Source organism: Diabrotica virgifera, chromosome 9 (assembly GCF_917563875.1).
Source record: "Diabrotica virgifera virgifera chromosome 9, PGI_DIABVI_V3a".
Classification (NCBI taxonomy): Eukaryota; Metazoa; Arthropoda; class Insecta; order Coleoptera; family Chrysomelidae; genus Diabrotica; species Diabrotica virgifera.
Genome location: NC_065451.1, coordinates 24,709,458 through 24,732,636, shown reverse-complemented (window position 1 = coordinate 24,732,636; position 23,179 = coordinate 24,709,458). Strand labels below are relative to the sequence as shown.

Sequence of the window (23,179 nt, the reverse complement as noted above, 5' to 3'; positions counted from 1 at the left end):
TAGTTTCGCTTTTTACTTCGATGTCCAGAACAAGCAGCTTATGTTGTTGGCTTACTGTCTCACTCACTATTACCTTGCAGTCCTTGCATTCACGTATGTCTTCTTTTCTTATCATGAAGTAGTCTATTTGGGATTGATGTTGTCCACTTTTGTAGGTAATAAGTTGAGTTTCTCTCTTTTTAAAGAATGTGTTAACAATCGCCATATCCAATGCTGTTGCTAATTCAAGCATGTCATCTCCAGCTTCATTTCTAGTTCCAAAGCCTAAAAATGAAGCTGGAGATGACATGCTTGAATTAGCAACAGCATTGGATATGGCGATTGTTAACACATTCTTTAAAAAGAGAGAAACTCAACTTATTACCTACAAAAGTGGACAACATCAATCCCAAATAGACTACTTCATGATAAGAAAAGAAGACATACGTGAATGCAAGGACTGCAAGGTAATAGTGAGTGAGACAGTAAGCCAACAACATAGAGGAACAACGAATGCATGTGGCGGAAATGAGAATGCTTAGATGGATGAGTGGAGTGACAAAGAAGGATAAAATTAGAAATGAGTATATTAGGGGAAGTCTAGGTGTGGCATCAATTGATGCCAAAATGAGAGAGCATAGGTTAAGATGGTTTAGTCATGTTCAACGTCGAGACGTTAATCACCCAATACGAAGAATATCTGAAGTGCAGATTCCTGGAAGGAGTAGGAGAGGAAGACCAAAGAAGACTTGGGGGGAGACGATAAGGCAGGACATGTTGGTAAAGGCGATTAACATTGATATGACCCAAGATAGAATTGTGTGGAGAAATGCAATCAGGGAAGCCGACCCCGCATAGCGATAAGGCAAAGAGAATGATGAATATTGTATATAGGTAAGTGAGGTTCAATCAACTTATTTTTGACCCCAGAATCTGTGGTATAATTTATGACCAATCTTTTCGGGACACCCTGTATAACTTATCACAAAATATTAAGCAAACTGTAACTCAATAAACTCAGTAACGAAGTAAACGGGAAATTACATATACAGTCAAAAATAAGATATAAGAAGTAAATATACTGTTGTGAGGGTAAAGAACCATCTACAAGTAAATGTAAAAAAGAACAGTAAAATCCCTAAAAACAGTATACACTGTGTCCGTAAAGTATGGAACAAATTCTTTTTTAGCTAAACAGAGCATTTTAAGAAATAATCCTGAAACACGTCGATTTTTGATTTAAATTTACGGTGTTTTAAAATAATATTCTAATATACAGGGTGAATTACTTTCGAGTAATGACGTCACCGTCATTTTTTTTAAATGGAACACCCCCATTTTGTCTCAATTTTCGGATTACTCTAGCTGAGCTGATTCCAAAAATGTATCACATATTGATTCAAATTGGTACAGGGTGGACAAAAATACAATAGTTTTGTGTATGCTCATATTATTAAAGTTTAATTAATTTTTGATATTAAATTAAAATATTCAACTAAACAATATCAAATATTAATTAAAATTAAAATATAATTAAAATATCAAAAATAAAATAAGTATTTTTGAAAATATTGTTAATTTAACTAACGCGTTACTGTATGAACACACACAAATCTATTGTATTTTTGTCCACCCTGTACCAATTTGAATCAACATGTGATACATTTTTGGAATCAGCTCAGCTAGAGTAATCCGAAAATTGAGACAAAATGGGGGTGTTCCATTTAAAAAAAATGACGGTGACGTCATTACTCGAAAGTAATTCACCCTGTATATTAGAATACTGTTTTAAAATACGGTAAATTAAAATCAAAAATCGACGTGTTTCAGGATTATTTCTTAAAATGCTCTGTTTAGCTAAAAAATAATTTGTTCCATACTTTACGGACACAGTGTATTTAAAATCCCTAAAAATGGCTACATCACAATCACATAACTAGTTTTCGAGTGGTTTACCGGTCATCATCAGTGCTTACGTTTACATGCTAACCACCAAGATATAATTTACAAAAATATTAGGATCAAAGCCCTGTAAAAGTAATCCGTCAAGGAAACATCGATTGAAAATACTGACTTAAGCGTGGATGTTTGAAATATTTGCTAATATGCCCCAGGTAACATCTGAGCTGTGATTTGACTTGTTCACATGGTGGAAGTGTGGCAGCAAGTCACTAGCTAGATAGTGTGATGTCTAGGCATTAATTACATGCATTTTGTTATGTTAAATTGGTACAGCGTATGTTGTAAATCATCTTCACTTTGAGAGATTAGTATTGCATCGTCTGCATAGCAGATTGTTTTAAGTTGTTTGTCTCCCATTTGGTATCCCTTTTTAGTACTTACTTTTTTTATTATTTCTTCCATGATCAGGTTGAACAATAAAGGACTCAAGGAATCCCCCTGTCTTATCCCATTGCCGGCTTCAATTGGATCAGTAAGTTCATTTTCCACTTTTACTTTTATTGTGGTCAACGCCCTTCCGGTAGGGATCTATGGGGGAGTATCATCGAGCCGCAAGCCCTTATCCTTTGCCGTACTGCTCCCTCATAGGCCGATCAGATGCTCGCATATTCCAGTCTAAGCGCCAGATTCATATTTAGAATTTTATACTGACGCGTTAGCCTTATAACAAATGGATAACGTCCTTTAATTTGACTCTGTCAAATGCTTTCTTAAGGTCCACGAAACATAAATTTGCCGGTTTGTGGTATTCCAACGATTTCTCTTGAACTGCTTCGTCTTCATGTACTATATCCTTTCAGAACATTGGTTTCCATCATAGCTATCTTAATTGCCACTCTAAATAGCATGCTTGTATCAACACCATACCAATCTCGCAGGTTCTTCAACCATGAGGTTCTTCTTCGTCCTGGACTTCGTTTGCCTGCTGTTTTCCTTGCATGATATTTTGTAGCAACCTAAATTTGGGATATTGGGACCTCTCATTACATGTCCGAAATACTCCAGCTTTCTCTGCTTGATGCTTTTTATGATCTCAGTAGTCTTGCTGAGACGTTCTAGTATTATGGAGTTCCGAATCTTCTCCACCCAGGAAAATTTTAAAATTCTTCTGTAGCACCACATTTCGAAAGGCGATTTAGATCGATTTTATTCACAGTCCAGGACTCGACTCCATAAAGTAAGACCAAGAACACGTAGCAGCGAAGTAGGCGGATCCTCAATGCCAATTTTAGGTCTTTGTTATATAACACCGTGGACATCCTCCTAAAATCGGCTCTAGCCTGCTCTATCCTAGATCTAATTTCGCCGTGACTTTCTGCGTTACAATTTAATTGCTGTCCAAGGTAAACGATTTTATCAACTTGCTCAAGTTTGGTATTATTTACATATATAGACGGTTTTATATGCTGTTGTTTACTTATTACGAGTATTTTGGTTTTCCGTATGTTCAGATCCAGACCTGCCTCCTTACAACTCTCAACGACACTATCAAGTAGTGTTTGCAGATCTTTTTGACTAGAAGCTAGGAGTACTGTATCGTCCGCATACCGCAAATTATTGATGACTTTACCGTTCACAAGTATTCCTTCTTGTTTTTCAGAAAGTGCTTTTCTGAAAATTCTTTGGGAGTAAACGTTGAAAAGCAGGGGTGACAAGAGGCATCCCTGCCGTACTCCTCTTTTAATATTAACAGCCTGTGATTCCACACTTTCTACTAAAACTAATGTTGTTTGATTCCAATATAAATTTGCAATTATTCGAACATCTTTGCCGTCCAAGCCAGTGTCTTTTAGAGCTACGATCAATATGGAGAGCTTAACACGATCAAATGCCTTTTGGAAGTCAATAAAATAACAGTATATGTCTACAAATATATCTCGACATCTTTGAGCAAGTTCGTTCATTCCAAACAGTGGCTCTCTTGTTCCAAACCCGTTACGGAAACCAAACTGTGTGTCATCTTGAACTTACCTCATTATAAATATAGCGTCAGTGTATGACCTCCCGACCTAAAACCTTGTTGTTCTTCTGATAATGGTATAATTTTATTCAATTTGTTTGTTATCACTTTGGTTGTTAATTTTAATGTTGTGTTTAATAATTATTATTACCCTCATTCCAAACAGTGGCTCTCTTGTTCCAAACCCGTTACGGAAACCAAACTGTGTGTCATCTTGAACTTGCCTCATTATAAATATAGCGTGAGTGTATGACCTTCCCGACCTAAAACCTTGTTGTTCTTCTGCTAATGGTATAATTTTTATTCAATTTGTTTGTTGTCACTTTGGTTGTTAATTTTAATGTTGTGTTTAATAATTATTATTACCCTCTTTCATATTTTCACGGCGCGACAAAAACTACTTTGATGGCCCTGTAATTTGTGCATTGTTGAACAGCTTTATCAATACCTTTATGCATTTTTTTATTTGACACAAAAAATACGACAAGCGAAACATTAGTAAACAATAAGAAAATACTCTTTTTACTTTTTATAAAAACGTGAAAGGAACTAAATTTTCATAGAAAGGAATTATAAAAGACGGCATTCTAGAAATAGTTGAAATTTATATGCACTCTGTAGAATAGAGCAATAAAAGTACTAGGCCAGTCAATGGGAGCAAGGATAGCATATTACCTCCGAATTCTAACCTGCTGCCTGGATTTTAATGAAATTTTGGGCTTAGCCTCTACTTATCTCCTAATTCAAAGTCTACCCTATGCCGATGTGTGCTTTTATCTTGGGGTGGTTCTCACCCCTTCTTAGAGGTGGACAATTTTTTAGTTAAAATTACCACGGAATTCGCTAGAGAACCCAATTCTAAGCAAAAACTGTTCTATAATTTTTTTTTGAAAACTCAATATTTTTTGAGATATTCGTGGTTGAAAATTGGCTATTTTCATTGAAACATAATACCTTTTAAACAGATGAAATAGAGAACATCTTTTGTTTTTAAACATATTAGGTCTGGATCCCACGTATGAAAAAAAAGTTGATTAATAGCAAGCTGAAAATTTGTTAATAGCTTAAGGGTGTCTAGTCTGATAAACTTTGATATATGGGAACACTGGAACAGGGGCAGTTTTAATTGTGGAACAGGTTAAAAATTTGAAACGGTCACACCACGAAAACGGCACATTTATTTTGTCCGACAGAACAGACTTAAACTCTCCGAACAGAGATTAAACTCCCATGCAAAAATCAGACTGCTATTTATCACCTGTCATATTTCCTGTCATTTGAGATATTCTACATGTTCCACTCATTAAAACGCCCATTTGGTGATAAATAGCAGTCTGATTTTTGCATGAGAGTTTAATCTCTGTTCGAAGAGTTTAAGTCTGTTCTGTCGGACAAAATAAATGTGCCGTTTTCGTGGTGTGACCGTTCCAAATTTTCAACCTGTTCCACAACTAAAACTGCCCCTGTTCCAGTGTTCCCATATATCAAAGTTTATCCGACTAGACACCCTTAAGCTATTAACAAATTTTCAGCTTGCTATTAATCAACTTTTTTTTCATACGCGGGATCCAGACCTATATATTTTACTTACTTTAAGTAATTAGGGAATTAAAACTTGAGACTGTCATTGTCAGATTTGCCGTAGATTTACGTTCCTGCTATGTCTAGGTCTCGAATGTTGTTTTTTGATTGGAATGTGTCTAAAGATATTCAACCTCTCATCTTTACTGATGAGCCCAGAGAGGTTGAAGAGGGCGAAACACATTTCTAAGAGCTGGTGTTTGGATCTTTGATTCTATTCAAAAAATTTTTCCCAGCCCGAAATGGTGGATGTGTTTATTGTTCGTAAGGGGATTTTTCCACATTCTCTATTTCATCTGTTTGATTTCGTACGAGTGGTCGTTAAACCATTAACCTTGGATCTTTTGATCACTGAGTGTGTTTCAAAGATCTACATCTTTTGTTTTTAAATAACACCTTTTCGAACGGTTTTTTGTGAATACCTTAAAAACTATGCATCTAACTAAAAAAACTATATTATTGTAGGTTATAAAAAAACAAAGAGACACTTGCCTTCATAAATCTTCTAGTTATAATACAAAAAGAGATATGGTAGGTGAAAATAGTTTGTTTTTTGGTACATTCTCAAATTGGTTTATTAAACTTGAAATAAGAGAGAAACGGTCGATTTTAGGTGTATAATGTTATCAACACATTTTGTAGTGCTAGAAAGGACCTTTAAAATGAGCTATATTAAAGGTTCATTAAGTTAAAACTAAGCGAGAACGTTTGCAGCGAATCCTGCAAACAAAACTGATGACTAATGTATTTTAAGAAAAAATGAGAAGTAATTTTAACCCCCATCCACCAAAATGTAAATGCATCATTTTCCTTCCACAATACCTTTTATTATAGTGTTATTTCTATGTTCAAAAAGTTGGACGGGTTTAAAATGAATGGTTTTTGAAAAAAAAAAGATCAAATTATAGAGCGCATTTTTAATTTTTCTTAAAAATCTTCCTCTTTCTCCATGTAACTTGAAAATGATAAGAGATACAGTAATGAAAAATCAGGAAATTTTTAACTGAACAAGCCCCACATTTTGGTGTGGTATCTTTTTTCGTATCTCTTATCTTTGTCGAGTTACATGGAGGAAAAGGAAGATTTTTAAGAAAATTTAAAAATGCGCTCGATAATTTGATCTTATTTTTTTCAAAAACCATCCATTTTAATCCAGTCCAACTTTTTGAACATAGAAATAACATTATCATAAAAATTATTGTAGAAGGAAAACGATGTATTTGAATTCTGATGGATGAGGGGTTAAATATACTTCTCATTTCTTCGTAAAATACATTAGTCATCAACTTTTTTGCAGAATATATCGCTTAGTTTGAATGTAATCGACATTTAGTATTGCTCATTTTAAAGGTCTTTTCAAGCACTACAAAAGTTATGAGTAACATTATACACCTAAAATCGACAGTTTCTCTTTTATTTCAAGTTGAATACACCGATTTAAGCATGCAGCAAAAAAACAAACTCTTCCTACCTACCATATCCCTCTTTGTGTTTTAACTAGAAAATTTATAAAGGAACGAATCTCTTTGTTTTTTTATAATCTACAGAAATATTTTAAATAGTTTTTTTGTTAGATGCATAGTTTTTAGGGTATTCGCAAAAATCCGTCCGAAAAGGTGTCATTTTTCAACTTCCAAATCCTGAAAGTCTAAACGACTACTTCGTTAATGTGAGTAAAAATATAACATTAACAATTTTGCCTCAACAAGATCCCATTTTCTATCTTCCTAATTCAAGAAATGTCTCGAATTCATTCTTTTTACGACCAGTCGATAACTCTGAACCGATCCAAACAATCAATAGTATCAAAAGCAAATCATTCTGTAGTACTGATGAACTATCTACAAAAATTGTCTCTAATCTCACAGAAAATGTGTTGGAAATCCTCTTCTCACTAATTAATGATTCCTTCGAAAAAGGTAAATTTCTAGAGTGCCTAAAGACAGCCATTATTATTCCTCTTCATAAGGGTGGCGAAAAATCTGATGCCTGCAACTATAGACCTATTGCCTTACTACCGGTGCTCTCCAAAATTATTAAGAGACTCATTAAAACTCGACTTATGTCCTTTATCGTTGATAACAACATTTTATAACAAAATCAGTTCGGCTTTTTAACAAATAAATGTACCACAGATGCCATGTTTTCTGTACTACATGAGGTTTACCAAGCACTAAACAATAATCTTTATACTGCCACTGTTTTCTGCGACTATGCCAAAGCATTTGATTGTGTAAATCACGACATCTTGATTACAAAACTAAATCTCTATGGAATTCATGGTATTTCTTTGAATTGGTTCCAATCCTACTTGAATAATAGGAAACAACTAGTTAGAGCAAATGATACTGACTCTAGTCTCAAAAACATTGTATGTGGAGTACCACAAGGTTCAGTATTGGGTCCTCTACTGTTCCTTATCTTTATAAATGACATCACTAATTTAAAAATCAATGGGAAAATTTTTCTTTTTGCTGATGATACCAGTATCACTTGGAGCAACTCAACTATTGCATCTCTTCATGAAACTATAACTTCGGATCTACTGACGATAAAGACCTGGTCTGACTCTAATTTACTATCTTTTAACGTAAATAAAACAGTAGCATTATCCCATAAAATAGCTCTTCAACATTTGCCTCTTAATAACAGCCAGATCAGTACCGTTGATTCTGTAAAATTTTTTGGTATTTTTTAGACAGCAACCTCAAATGGTCCCTTCCTTTTTGGGGTTCTAGTACAGCTGCTCAATTTGATGTCATTTTTAGATTGCAAAAAAGGGCAATAAGATATCTGTTTGGCCTCAGAAGATCTACACATTGCAGAAGTTACTTCAGAGATCACGAAATTTTAACACTTCCATCTTTATATATTCTAGAAACGGTTTGTTTAATTCGTAAACACCTTCATGTCTTTCCATCAAGGCCCAATCATCTTTACTCCACCAGAAATTCAATCTTTGATATTTATTTACCGATTCCATCCACTCAGTTAGTAAAGAAATCTATATTATATTCCGCAAAGAAACTGTACAATCATCTTCCGTTACAACTTAAATCTGCATCATCTTCCCTAAGTTCCGTAAAATGACAAAAGCCTATTTATCCAAAAGACCATATTATTCAATAGAAGAATTTCTCAATGAATAACTAAGAAAATTGGGTTTCATACGCAGTAGCATAAATTTGTCAGTTCCTTATGTTGTACCTATTTTATTTTATTTGTTGTATGTTCAATTTGCAATTTATATAAATTTTGCAATAAATTGTTTTTGTCTTGGCTTTTATATTTTATACTGTACATTATTGACGATTTATCTAATTTTAGTAAATTGTAGTTGTTATTTGTTATTTAAATTATGTTTTTCTTTTGACTGTATGTAAGCTTTGTCCATAAAATTGTAAAAATTTTCAGTGGCAATAAAGCATATTTCTATTCTATTCTATTCTATGAAAATGGCCAATTTTCAACCACGAAGAACTCAAAAAGTATTGAGTTTTCAAAAAATAATTATAGAACAGGTTTTGCTTAAAATTAGTTTCTCTCCCAAAACATTTTTCACTCCCGAGAAGGAGTGGGAACCACCCCCAAGATAAAAGCGCACATCGGCATAGGGTAGACTTTGTTCCTTGAGCTATTCCCTACTTATTGTGAAATATCAAGTAAATCGATGTCATCATCATCATAATCATACATCTCCAAGCGGAGCAAAGGGCACCTTGCGGTGTTTCAAGTAGCATGAGGAATGATGGTGAGGTTGCTAGTCCCACGCATCATCTGTTGAGTTCCGTCCAATTTTGTTTACTAGTTTTCTCCATTCTCTTCTGTTTTTTTGCTGTCTTTTTTGCATCGTTCCATGTTAAATTATTTTCTTTGAGTTCTTTCTCTATTGTTCTTTTCCACGTATAAGATGGTCTACCCATTCTTCTTTTGCCTTGAGCATTGTAATGTAGAGCTTGTCTAGCAATATTTGTTGCTGGTTTTCGTAAGGTGTGTCCTATCCACTTCCAGTTTCGTTTTTTTTATTGTATGTTCTATCCTTTCTTCATTTGTTATTCTCCACAATTCGTCATTAGTAATTTTGTTTGGCCAAAATATTCTCAGTATAATACGTAGGCACCTGTTAATGAAGGATTGTATTTTCTGAAAGAATTGTTTATGGTGTTTCCATGTTTCTGCTCCATATAACAGGACAGACTTTATATTAGCTTCAAATAATCATAGCTTTGTTCTTCTGCTGATGTTTGTCGAGGCCCATATCTTGCGCAAAGAGTTGAAAGCGTTTTGTGCGAAGCTTATTCTTTGTGTTATGTCCTTTTCTGTGCCTTCTGTTGTGTTTAACAGACTGCCCAAATAACAGAAATCTTTTACTTCTTCTATTTGTTTCCCTTCCAAATATATATTGTTTCCGGTCGTTTCCCCATTTGATAGTATTTTCGTTTTTTTGGGATTTATTTTTAAGCCAGTTGTTTTTGCTATGTTGTTCTATCTGGTGATTTTGTTTTGCATGTGTTGTCTGTTTGATGTTATGAGGCATATGTTGTCAGCGAACTCTAGATCCTCTAGTTTTTTAAATGGTGACCATTGTATACCTGTTTTTTTATCTTCAGTTTGTTTCATTATCCAATCTATGACTATTATAAACAACGTCGGTGACAAGACACACCCCTGTCTTACTCCTTTTTTGATGCATATTTGTTGGTATAGTTCCCCTTCATGTCCAACTCTGGCAAAACATTCGTCGTAGAAAAGCCTTATTACTCTTATATATTTGTCTGGTATTCCATAGAGTTTTAATATCCTCCACATCATATTACGATTTATTGAGTCAAACGCTTTTTCGCAGTCTACAAAGTTGATATAAACTTCTTGATTCATTTCCGCTGATTGTTCCAGGATGATTCTTAGGGTATTTATATGGTCAATACATGAACTGTTCGGTCTGAATCCTATTTGGTTAATTCTTAATTTTTCATTTATGGGATCTATATTCTACAGTGAGAAGAGTGATTGGTCCCCAGTTTTCGCATAGTGTGAGATTTCCTTTCTTTGTTAGCTTTATTATAACTCCTTCACCCCAATCTTTTGGTATCTTTTCCTCGATCCAAATTTTTTTAAATAATAAGTAGTATATATCCACTGAGAAGTTTAAGTGTGATTTTATCAGTTTTGCGGGAATTCCATCAACACCAGCCGCTTTGTCGTTTTTTAAAAGGTTTATAGCATACCTTATTTCGTCCTTCCGTAAATTCGTCGTTTCTTCTTTCACCCCCGAAGATAAAAGCGCACATCGGCATATGGTAGACTTTGTTCCTTGAGCTATTCCCTACTTATTGTGAAATATCAAGTAAATCGATGTAGTAGGATGGAATTCGGAGCCAAATATCCTCACTGACTGCCCTATATGCACTCTGTAGAATAGAGCAATAAAAGTACGGAACTCGCGCTCTGACCTTCTCTAATCTATTAGGTCTTTCAACTTAAATTCCTAAATAGAGGTAGCTGTTCGTAATTTCTTAGATAAGATCGTGACCGTTTTAATAAAATAAATTATCATCTGAGTCTCCCACCGACCCTCCACCCTTCAATCAATTTATTGATTTTTCGTGCTTTTATTTATAGAAGTTAATATTCACGATTTTCAAATGCGGAAATTACAATAAAGCAATACGATTTCAGTTTTCCACGTCTTTATTTTATCGTTCATTTCATTTTGAAGGGTTTTCATAATGAAAAGGATGTTTGGAAAAGTATTTAGTATTAAAAAAAACGATACAATCCTTTTCTAATAGGTGTGTATTTAAAATCCCTAAAAAGGGCTACATCACAGAACTAGTTTTCGATTGGTTGACCAATCATCATCAGTGCTTACCTAAAATGAATATAACCTGGTAAAATAATGCAAAGATTTTGAAATTTTGACTACGATTACGAAAAGTTGTAGGTTATACTCACGTGAAATTTGCATGCTAACCACCAAGATATATTTTTACAAAAATATGTGGGTCATAGCCCTTTACAAGTGACCCGTCAAGGAAACATCGGTTAAAAATGCTAACTTCAGCATGGATGTTAGAAATATTTCGTTAATACGCCCCAGGTAACATCTGAGCTATGGTTGGAGTTGTTCACATAGTGACAGTATGGCAGCAAGTGACAATGAAATATATGAAGACTCCTGAACGATGACATAACAGAAGTGACAGTTCCACAGGAAGTTGAAAAATTAACCTGTCATATTTAAAGACTATGATGTAGAGCTAGTTAAAATAAGATATGATGTAACAACACTCACTCCATTGTGAAAAATAATCATTTAAAATATAATAAACTAGATGTTGTATGTAGTAATGAAACAAAGACTTACTCACAATCATTTAATTGTACTTTGACGACCGGTTTCGATCTCTACATTATTCAGATCATCTTCAGGTCGGCGTTACAAGTAGTTAAATGATGCCGTTACAAGGGATGCGTTGCCACTTAGTTGTTAACATGTTAATCCGTCCAACTTTTGCTAATAGGTTAGCTGGGAGAGGTATAGGGCAAACAGACATGTTACGTAGGTCAAAACACAGAAAATTTTTTGAAATTTGAATGGATCCTGAAGGAAGATGCGTGCTGTGAAACAAAGGATGTTGTGTTAGAACAACAAAGGTTAGACAACAGAAACAAAGGATGTTGTGTTTAGGAGAAAGACAATGCTCGAGTGGATGTGTTTTAAATGTAGCTAAGTTTGAAATAACTTTATTGTAGACTCTTGTACTAATGTGATGGTCTTTGCTCGTTGTTTTGCGATATGGGCAGAGGTCAAAGTCGCCGCCGCCGCCGGTCAACGTCGACCTGAAGATGATCTGAATAATGTAGAGATCGAAACCGGTCGTCAAAGTATAATTAAATGATTGTGAGTAAGTGTTTGTTTCATTACTACATTTAATATGGACTCACATATGCAACCCATTCAATATTTAGATGTTGTAGTTAAAAATGTATTCACGTATATTGTCAGTGGGGGTGGTTAGGCAAACCACATTACACAAATGTTTGTATTCGAAAACTAAAGTCAGTAAACAAATATTGTTGTTCAAAGGCCTAATATTTAAAAAAGCAATTTTGTGTTGATTTAAAGTTATCGAATTTATTTAACTTATTGGTGGCTGTTGGAATTTGTGTAAGTTTAAAAAGAGGTCACAATGGAGGTGACTGAGGTGTAAAAAGCCTTAAAAAGTCTTAAATAATCTAGGTGGATGTATCATTAAGAAAGCACAAGCTCAAACTTGACGACTAATCCCTAAAGCCCCCGCACGCTGCCCGAAACATTAAGGTTTTAAAAACCAAACCGGCATAAGGTAAAGATGACAGTAGGGGGGGGGAGGGAAGAAGGGAATGGGTATAAAATGTCTGTGAGGAGATTAATGAGAATTGAACAAGAACGGGACCCAGAAAGAAAATTAGACTTTTGATTTGGTTTTACTATAGATGAGTGTTATATGTTGGTAATGACAGATTGAATAGATAGGGTGAGAATAGTCATAATATATAGAATATGGTGGTAGGTTGTATGTAGATGAATATTTATATATTGTGGATGTATGTGGATGATGATATCAGTAATTTATATGTATACTATGGATAGATGAAAATGGTTTGATGGGTGAAGATGAAAAGAAGATTATTGTGAATTGATAAATAATAAGTGTCAATGTGAACATGTGAACGAAGCAGTAGAACGGGGTGAGAAGTAATATTGTAAATGTGTTAGGAAAAAAGTTGTCGATGGAGTGGTTTGAAGTCTCTATTGAACGAAACATGGCGGTTGACACAATTCGGACTTTTTTGTTTTTCTTTGATTATTTCTAGGTCCTCGTACAAGTCTAGTTTTAAGAAATCTTTCTGTGGGATGTTGTGAATTTTGTATTTGTTTAAGTATTTTATTTTAGCTTCGATGCTATTTCTAACATGTCAATGAACATGTGAACAAAAGGTTAGTGTTTTCTTTGTACAGAAGAAATTCGCAATGGAGAAAGCATTTCACAGGAATGGAAAAAAGCTTTCATAACCTCGATACATAAAAAAGGTAACAAATTAGACTGTAATAACTACCGAGGGCTATCAGAAAGGAGTTCGATGAGTTGGGTATATCGAATAGTAATCAGAGATATAATCCAAGAAGAATACAAAAACCAAGAAGAAGAAGAGCAGTGCGGATCTCGAGCTGGTAGATCTTGTACAGACAACGTGTTCTGCTTAAAACAAATTATAGAGAAGAAACTAGCACGGGATAGATCGATACACCTTACATTCATAGATTTAGAAAAAGCATATGATAACATACCTACGGGATCCAACTTTGGGGTACTGCATCAAACTCCAATATCGAAATCTTAGAGAGGTTCCAGTCGAAGGTTCTTCGAATAATCACAAATGCCCATGGTATGTTGCAAATAATATTATTAGACGCGATCTAGAAATTGCAACAGTAAAAGAAGAAATTACTAACTTCGCACAGAATTACGAAGACAGACTGACACAACATCCAAATATACTAGCCACAAACCTGATGAGACAATCAGTCAGACGAAGACTTAGACGAAATACACCTAGTGATTTACCATCGCGAGTTTAGTTATCATCATTCTCTTTGCCTTATCCCTATGCGGGGTCGGCTTCCCTAATTGCATTTCTCCACACAATTCTGTCTTGGGTCATATCAATGTTAATCCCCTTTACCAACATGTCCTGCCTTATCGCCTCCCCCCAGGTCTTCTTTGGTCTTCCTCTCCTACTCCTTCCAGGAATCTGCACTTCAGCTATTCTTCGTATTGGGTGATTAACGTCTCGACGTTGAACATGACCGAACCATCTTAACCTATGCTCTCTCATTTTGGCATCAATTGGTGCCACACCTAGACTTCCCCTAATATACTCATTTCTAATTTTATCCTTCTTTGTCACTCCACTCATCCATCTAAGCATTCTCATTTCCGCCACATGCATTCGTTGTTCCTCTTTCTTTTTCACTGCCCAACATTCAGTTCCGTACATCATAGCCGGTCTTATGGCTGTTTTATAGAATTTTCCCTTCAGCTTCATTGGAATTTTTCTGTCACACAACACACCACTCGCTTCTTTCCACTTCATCCATCCAGCCCTAATTCTACTGCATGCATCTCCATCTATTTCTCCATTACTCTATAATACCGATCCTAGGTACTTAAAACTATTGCTTTTCACAATCATTTCACCATCCAAAGATACCATTTTATTTGTAGTAGCTCCATCTTTAAATGAACATTCCAAATACTCTGTTTTTGTCCTACTAAGTTTTAAACCTTTTTCCTCCAGAGCTTGTCTCCACTGTTCCAGTTTTTGTTCTAAGTCTCTTTCACTATTTCCTACTAACACGACATCATCAGCATACATTAAGCACCATGGAATGTTACCCTGTAGTTTCGCTGTTATCTGGTCCAAAACTAATGAGAATAAATACGGACTAAGCACAGAGCCTTGGTGCAATCCTACTTTCACATGAAATTTATCAGTCTCTCCCACACCTGTCCTAACACTAGTCGTTACTCCCTCATACATATCCCTCACAATCTTTACATATTCACCAGGGACTCCTTTCTTATTGAGTGCCCACCACAGAATCTCTCGAGGAACTCTATCATATGCTTTCTCAAGATCAATGAATACCATATGAGCGTTTGTTTCTTTACTCCTGTATTTTTCCATCAACTGCCTTATAATGAAAATTGCATCTGTTGTTGATCTACCCTGCATAAAGCCAAATTGATTCTCGGATATTTCGGTCTCTTCACGTATCCGTCTGTCAACTACTCTTTCCCATATTTTCATGGTGTGGTTAAGCAGTTTTATAGCCCTGTAGTTTGTACATTGTTGTATATCTCCCTTGTTTTTGTAAACAGGTACGAGTATACTGCTTCTCCATTCGTCTGGCATTTGTCCGACTTCCATAATTCTATTAAATAGACCTGCTAGCCACCTTGTTCCTGTCTCTCCCAATGCTCTCCATACTTCCCCAGGAATATCATCTGGTCCTACCGCTTTTCCTTTCTTTATTTTTTGAAGCGCTTGAGCCACTTCCTCGTTGGTTATTTTGGTGACCATTGCTGCTACTGTCTCCGTTGACTCTACAGGCTGTCTGTCAAATTCTTCATTTAATAAGCTGTCAAAGTACTTTCTCCATCTCTTTTTGACTTCCCTTTCGTGAACTAGTATTTTATTATTTTCATCTCGGATACATCTAATCTGATTAAAATCTTTTGCTTTCCTTGCTCTCTGTTTGGCTATTTTATATATCTTCGTTTCGCCTTCCCTGGTATCAAGTTGATCATATAGGTTTGAATACGCTTCTGCTTTGGCTTTTGCTACTGCTACTTTCGCTTCCTTTTTCGCCACCATATAGTTTTGAAGATCTGTGTCGGATCTGGTTTCTTGCCACTTTTTATATAATTTTCTCTTCTCTTTTATTTTTCCTTGTACTTCGTTTGACCACCACCAAGTCTCTTTATCCTCAAACTTTTTTCCTGACGTTTTCCCAAGTATTTCAATAGCAGTCTCTCTAATACTACTGGCCATTTTTCTCCAAATTGTATTAGGGCTTCCTTTCATGTTCCAACATATTTTTTCTACTATTCTTCTCCTGAATAGACCTTCTTTCTCATCTTTCAGCAGCCACCATTTGATTTTTTGTGGTCCTCTACGATATTTTTGTTTAGTTTCGCTTTTTACTTCGATGTCCAGAACAAGCAGCTTATGTTGTTGGCTTACTGTCTCACTCACTATTACCTTGCAGTCCTTGCATTCACGTATGTCTTCTTTTCTTATCATGAAGTAGTCTATTTGGGATTGATGTTGTCCACTTTTGTAGGTAATAAGTTGAGTTTCTCTCTTTTTAAAGAATGTGTTAACAATCGCCATATCCAATGCTGTTGCTAATTCAAGCATGTCATCTCCAGCTTCATTTCTAGTTCCAAAGCCTAATCCCCCATGTATTGTTTCATATCCTGTCTTGGTTTGGCCCACATGTGCATTGAAATCACCTCCTATTATAACTTTCTCCTCTGCTGGAATATCACTCAGTACGTCTCCTAATTGATCATAGAAAGCTCTTCTTTCATTCTCACCCAGACCTGTTTGGGGAGCATACACACAAACAACATTCAATACCTCTTTATCAATTACAAATTTCACTGACATCATTCTATCACTCGTTCTTACAACTTCTACTACGTTACCTTTCATTTCACTATCAGCAATTATACCAACTCCATTTCTAGTGTTACTACTCCCTACATACCACAATTTGTATCCTTCACCTAGTTCTTTCGCCCTTTGTCCTTTCCACCTAGTTTCTTGAATACAAGCAATTTGAACTCTTCTTCGTTTGAGCGCATCCACTAACTCCAGACTCTTACCTGTAAGACTACCAAGATTCCAAGACCCTATCCTGATTTTTCTAACCTGCAATGGTGTTCCCCCTGAGATAGTCCTCACCCGGAGATCCGAACGGAGGCTCATTTTACTTCCGGAACATTTTACCTCAGGAGATGCCATCATTTCAGTATAAGTTTTTACTGCGTTTGGAGAAGGTCTTTTCATTATTATGGCCTGAAAAGATTTTTGGATATTTGATGCCTGAATGCCTTTTCTATCAGCACCATACCCTGCCCTGCACGTTTAGCCAATACACCACCAATGCAACCAAAGTGCAGTATTACCCCACACCCGCCTGCATTTTTCTGTATAGGCCAGGATCCCTACTGTAAGGACTGCCCTATAAGCCAATGTATTGTTGCCCGTATCCCGCCGCTAGGAGGCACGTACTTTGGTTATTTCGGGATACCATCGCGAGTTTAGTTATATGTGCCATAATTCCCAGAGACAAACAATTTTACATCTGTGTAAAATATTTGTAAAGAAAATAATTAATGAATCAGTTTCTCCAAGTCACCTACACTAGTGGTCACAACATTTACTCATTGTAACTTGTTTTAAAGACTGTAAATAAATTGGGAGGTTAAATAAAAAAAATTGAAAGAATGTAGAAGTATTAAGCTTGAAGGCTTAAAGGCCCCCCCTAACGTCGGGGCCCCGCCTTGCGGGCCCTGCGGGCCTGTCAGCTACGCCACTGTTCCTGATCCAGTTTATATCGAATTTATTGACTGCATTTTGTAGACTAATAGTTGAGTCTGTATTATCTTTACCGACTGCCAGAATGGCAGTGTCATCTCCGAAAGTGGCATAGTGTTGTCATCTAACTCTGATATGTCACTTGTCATTGGTGAATAGAGAACCGGCTCCAGGTCACTACCTTGCGGAACTCCCGTTTTAATTTAGTTGGGTTAGAATAAGCAATATTTTGTTTGACCCTGAAAGGTCTGTCAGATAGATATGATTTAATTATGTCCCAACAGTGACGTCTTGTTAGTCTGAAGACAGCTTCAGGTGGCATCCAACAATTTTAATAAAATAAATTATCATCTACGTCACCCACAGACCCTTCAATTAATTTATCGATTTTTCGCGCTTTTATTTATAGAAGTTAATATTCACGATTTTCAAATGCGGAAATTACAATAAAGCAATACGATTTCAGTTTTTCACATCTTTATTTTATCCACCATTTCATTTTGAAGAGTTTTTATGATGAACGACGATTTTATTTGTAGGGGAAAATTAAAATTTAATCTACATACATACATATAAAGTATTTGCCAAAATAAACAGCGACAAAAATGATTACTTTTTACGAAACACATGTTCAAAATGTGCACCGATGCGGCGCAAACAAGCATAGCATTAATAACGAAGTTGTAGATTTATTGAACTTATACAAACAATGATTGATATAGGTGATGAAAATATGTTATTAATATTTTGTCGTAGTTGTCCATTATTTGAAAACTACGGAAAACCCCATTCTTCCACTACACGGAGAAAACATAATCGACTACTCTATAGAAGAGATAGCCTAGGTGATGAGAAGGACCCTTGAGAGATATAGAGCGTGTAGACTAAATTATCACCAACACAAAGACGTAAATTTTATTATTAAAGAAGTCGATGAAACAGAGCTATAAACGCCCGAAGAACAAAAAAACATACTAAATCCTACATCAGCCAGAGAAATAAGTGAACTGATCAGAAAAATTCACCTCGGAAAGCACCTGATCCAAGCAAAATCACCAACAAGGCTCTCGGGTATCTTTCTTCGCAAGCAAATGTGTATTTAACAAAAATAACAAACGCTATACTATTCCCGAGGATTCAGGCTCTTCCCAAACGGATGGAAGGAAGCCGATCTAATCATGATAACGAAGTTAGGAAAGAACAACATCATATTTCTGCAAAATTACAAGCCGATTAGCTTACTTCCAGTATTCAGCAAGATAGTAGAGCAAGTCGTCTAAACCAGATCCCAATTATAGGCAAACAGGTTAGGATTAATACCAAAAGAAGAATTCAGATTCAGAGCTCAACATTGCAATGAACTACAAGTACTCAGGCTTACAGAGTAGCTGGATTCAACAAAGCCTTGGAAAGAGTGTGGAATGAAGGATTGATAAGATCAGTTCTATCTGAACTTATCGGAAAGAAGAGGGAGGTCTTATCACCCCTTGAACTTTTTGAGGATATAAACATCTGGTGGTTATACACACCATTTTTTCTCAACACATTTTCTCATTAATCTTTCGAAAACGAGATCCGAAGTGGAAACCCGAAGTCAAGTGTTTTTAGGTAAAAATGTAATTGTTATTACAACCAAATTATGGCTAATCCCGTATAAACATAACACTTAACTGAGACATGCCACAAGAGAACAGTTTCAGATAATTATTATATTTTCTTATCTAGTTGCAAAAACCTGGTTAGATACATATATGTATAAAACGGTTAGGCACTCACCGTCTTCTGGTCTCCAATTTATAGATTCAGACAAACTCCTTCTGGACACTCGGGAGGGATCTGGCACTAAACTATTCCTTGGGCTCCTATTGAACTCAGCAACGCTTAACTTGGAACTGTGAAGATTACTGTCTGGGGTTAAACTGTGGCGCGGACTTCTGTTGTAATCTGGAACCAGACTGTTCCTGGGACTCCTGTTAAAATCTACCGCGATGCTGTTTCTAGGACTAAGGACGAAATCGGAGGAGAGGTTGTTTTTTGATGGGCAACGGAAGTGGTCGTTGGGCACCAGGCTGTGACGTGGGCTCTTTTGTGAATCCGGTACGAGGCTGTAACAAAGACATTGTTGTAGAGAAACGTTAGATATGAATAATAAAAAAATTATAATACAAAGATAAAAGCCAAGAATATATAATGGATAATAGCCATATCCCACCCACTGTTCAGAGTCATCCAGTCCCGAGAATCTGAATCTGTCTAGAATATCTTCTACTAGAATCTTGGACGTACCCTATGAGGAAGTGCCGGAGTGGTTAAAAGTTATCGCCTTTGAAACTTGATGTGTGTAACCTATATCTTGGAACAATCGGGCAATTGCCTTATTATCTACTTAAATATCTTGAGAAACTTATAAGTGTGATCACTACTGAAGAGAAGTAGAAAAATATACCTGAATACAATTATGGATTATTATTTGTTCATGTTGTATTGAATAATAAAGAATAAAGAACAACTTCTGATATAAAATAGAACCGGTCAACATTAATAAAACGATTTATAACTTTTAGATTACGCACATTACGGTTTTGACAGACTTCAATTTGTTTATGCATTTATTATTTATAAATAAACTTCATATGGAAATTGCTTAATACCTACACATCGATTGAAAAGTTAATATCGTTTGAAAATAAAATCGCTTTAATATAACAAGGACGTGATAAAATGATAGTTTTGTTTGTGGGCACTCGTATTAATAATATTCAATATGTATTTAATAGGGAAAATAAGTTTATTGTTTGATTTATTTATTGCTATAAAGCCGGTTAAAATATGCAAATGAAATTTGGTGTATTTTAAGAGGTAGTTATTGCGCATTTTTTTATATACAATTGGGAATTTAATATTCACCACTGGCGCGCATACGGGTAATATGACCCTTATTTATGCCAAAGGTGAACATGAAATTCTTAATTGTATATCAAAAAATTCACAATACTACCTCTTAAAACCCACCAAATTTCATTTGCATATCTCAACCGAGTTTACAACCATAAGTAAATTGTCAGTTTCTATTTCTATTTTCTATTTTTCTACATTTCCTATTTCGGAAACGAAGAATTTGCAGACATACGTCTAAAAAGCAAAAAAATACACTATTTTTTCATGCAAAATTACCCTTTAAAGTTTGCCATACTTAAAAAACACCATGTATTGATAAAAAACAAGGCTAGTTGTTAAAGTACGTAACTTTTTTATTATCCAACATAAGCGAATGAATCAAAAAACAGAATGTTAAGAAAATATAAGGTTATAGTCGAGTTTTAATTTCAGTATTTTATAGATGCTACAATATTCCACAGGATCAGGCGAACTTTAAAAAAAATCACAATTTGATTACAATGATTATTTCATTCATAGGAGATTCTGACCAATAGAAAGCTACAGAAATAAAAATTAAACTGATAATTTTTGATAATTTCCCGTCGTCAAGTATATTACGTCAGATGTCCTTCGTTGCTATGAAAAAATACATTCAGTGATATTAATGACAATTAATTTAAAAATTATAAAGTGATGACTTTCAACCGTCAAATATTTATAACAACTGTGTGTTTAATTGTAGTAATTTGTACTTACATAAATAAATTACAATAAAATTTTGGTTTTGAACAGTTTTTTTCATGAAATAATCGCAATAAATTGACTCGATCACTAAAATTAATCTAGAATTTTTTCTCTCGTGACACTTTAACATAATTTCACTCGCCTTCGGCTCGTGAAATTAAAACTGTCAAGGTGTCACTCGGGAAAAATTTAATCATTTTAGAGCTCTTGTGCAATTACTACTGACAATTTACCTGTCTAGCAACAATATTATTACAGCGATATTTTTAAAAAATAAGGCTATACCATGTTGAAAAAATCACTTAAATCGGACAACAGGTTTATGAAATTCGAGACATTAAAAATGACCAATTTGTAAGGTGGTGCGTTTATTTCTTGAAAAAATGTATTATATTAAATAAGAAAAACAAAAAAAAATTATCGATTTAACTGATATCTATTAGGTTAAGGTTAGGTTTTTAGAAACTGTAGATTATCATGATATCTGTAGGGTTGTTCAGTATTTATTTAAGAGTGCGCATACCGAGCCAACTACCCAGATAGCACAAGTACGTTTTATGGACATCCAATGGACGTACATCTGTGTACATTGGAACGTCCAATGGACGTCCCGCTAAGGTACAATGGACATCCGATGGACGTCCAACGAACGTCCAGAGTTCACAAAATTGGACGTCCATAGAACATCCGCTACAAACGTACAGTGTACGTTGTTGAAGCTTTCAGTGTACATCTTATGTACATTCAATGTACATCTGATGTACATTCAATGTACGTCTTATGGATATTTTTGTAGGGCACTTTTCAGAAAGCAATCTAGTGTCCATAATTTTTTAAATACATACATAGCAAAAAGCCTTTAGGTATAGGAAATAGTTCCTATAATACTAAACTTATACTTTAAAATATTACACAAAATACCTTTTTTATTTCTCTTTATTATAACTTTTTTATGTATACTTTATTATAGGAACTTCATTAATGCACGACTGCACTTGCACGATAAACAGCAAACACAAAGATATCACAGGATGTATTATATTGTATGTAATAACTTAATAAAGACAAAATTCAGATAATGGCGCTCTATGAAGCATTCACATTAAAAGAGGTTTATTTATGTTCTGTTCATCTGTTCTGAGTGTTCTGTTTCCTTCCAAACATTATTTCTTAGAACTTAGAGTCAGTACGGTTGTATATTGCAAGCGGGTTTGCCATTCTGTGAATTATCATAAATAAATCCTCCTTCAGTATTCCACAACAATTAACAGCGATAATCCCCTAAAAGTACCTGCCTAATACTACCTTTTACGACCGATGGCGTGAAGAGCGACAACGTTGTCAAGAATATTCTCATTTAGTTTGGCGGGAAATTTAACAGTTACAAAATGCACATTTAAGATTTAAATTGGTAGTGTCTAATTATTGTAAGTTCTATAATTACCGATGCGCGATGTAGCTCCGTTATTCTGAAAAAGTTTACCATCGTTTTATCATCATCTAATATATAGGTTTAATTAAAATAATTTTAGTGGTTCAGTGTTTTAATTCGATGATGAAAAAATATGTGACTACATTTATTAGAAGCTTCTTGTATTCGACTAATAATATTGCTCTGATTAAAACAAGAAACTATACAGGGTGAGTCACGAGGAACTGTACATACTCCTACCTCGTATAGAGGCTCCTATGACGAATTACAAATGACCATTAAAAAGTGTCTGCTTCCATTGTTTAATAATATACAGGGCGAGTTTCGCATTTTGACAGAAATTTGTATTCGTCATAATTTTTGAACGGTTAAATCGATGTATCTCTTATTTTGGTCAATCGTTACACTATTACCACCCAATCAACTGATTTATTCAAACTAGAAAAAAATCAGGTCCGGCTTTAAAAAATTAGCTCGTTTGGGTC

At 35.0% G+C, this 23,179-nt stretch overlaps 1 protein-coding gene across 2 annotated transcripts in view; it reads right to left on the bottom strand.

The window, feature by feature from the left end:
* Window positions 1–23,179, bottom strand: part of LOC114324319 (uncharacterized) — a 903,318-nt gene that overhangs the window by 58,912 nt on the left and 821,227 nt on the right. Inside the window, exon 6 of one of the 2 annotated variants that reach the window (XM_050661074.1) lies at window positions 19,415–19,743. In XM_050661074.1, the coding sequence (XP_050517031.1) occupies window positions 19,415–19,743 (329 nt within the window). Of the gene's footprint in view, window positions 1–19,414; window positions 19,744–23,179 lie in introns of those variants that run through there. The other variant, XM_050661073.1, reaches the window with a different exon arrangement.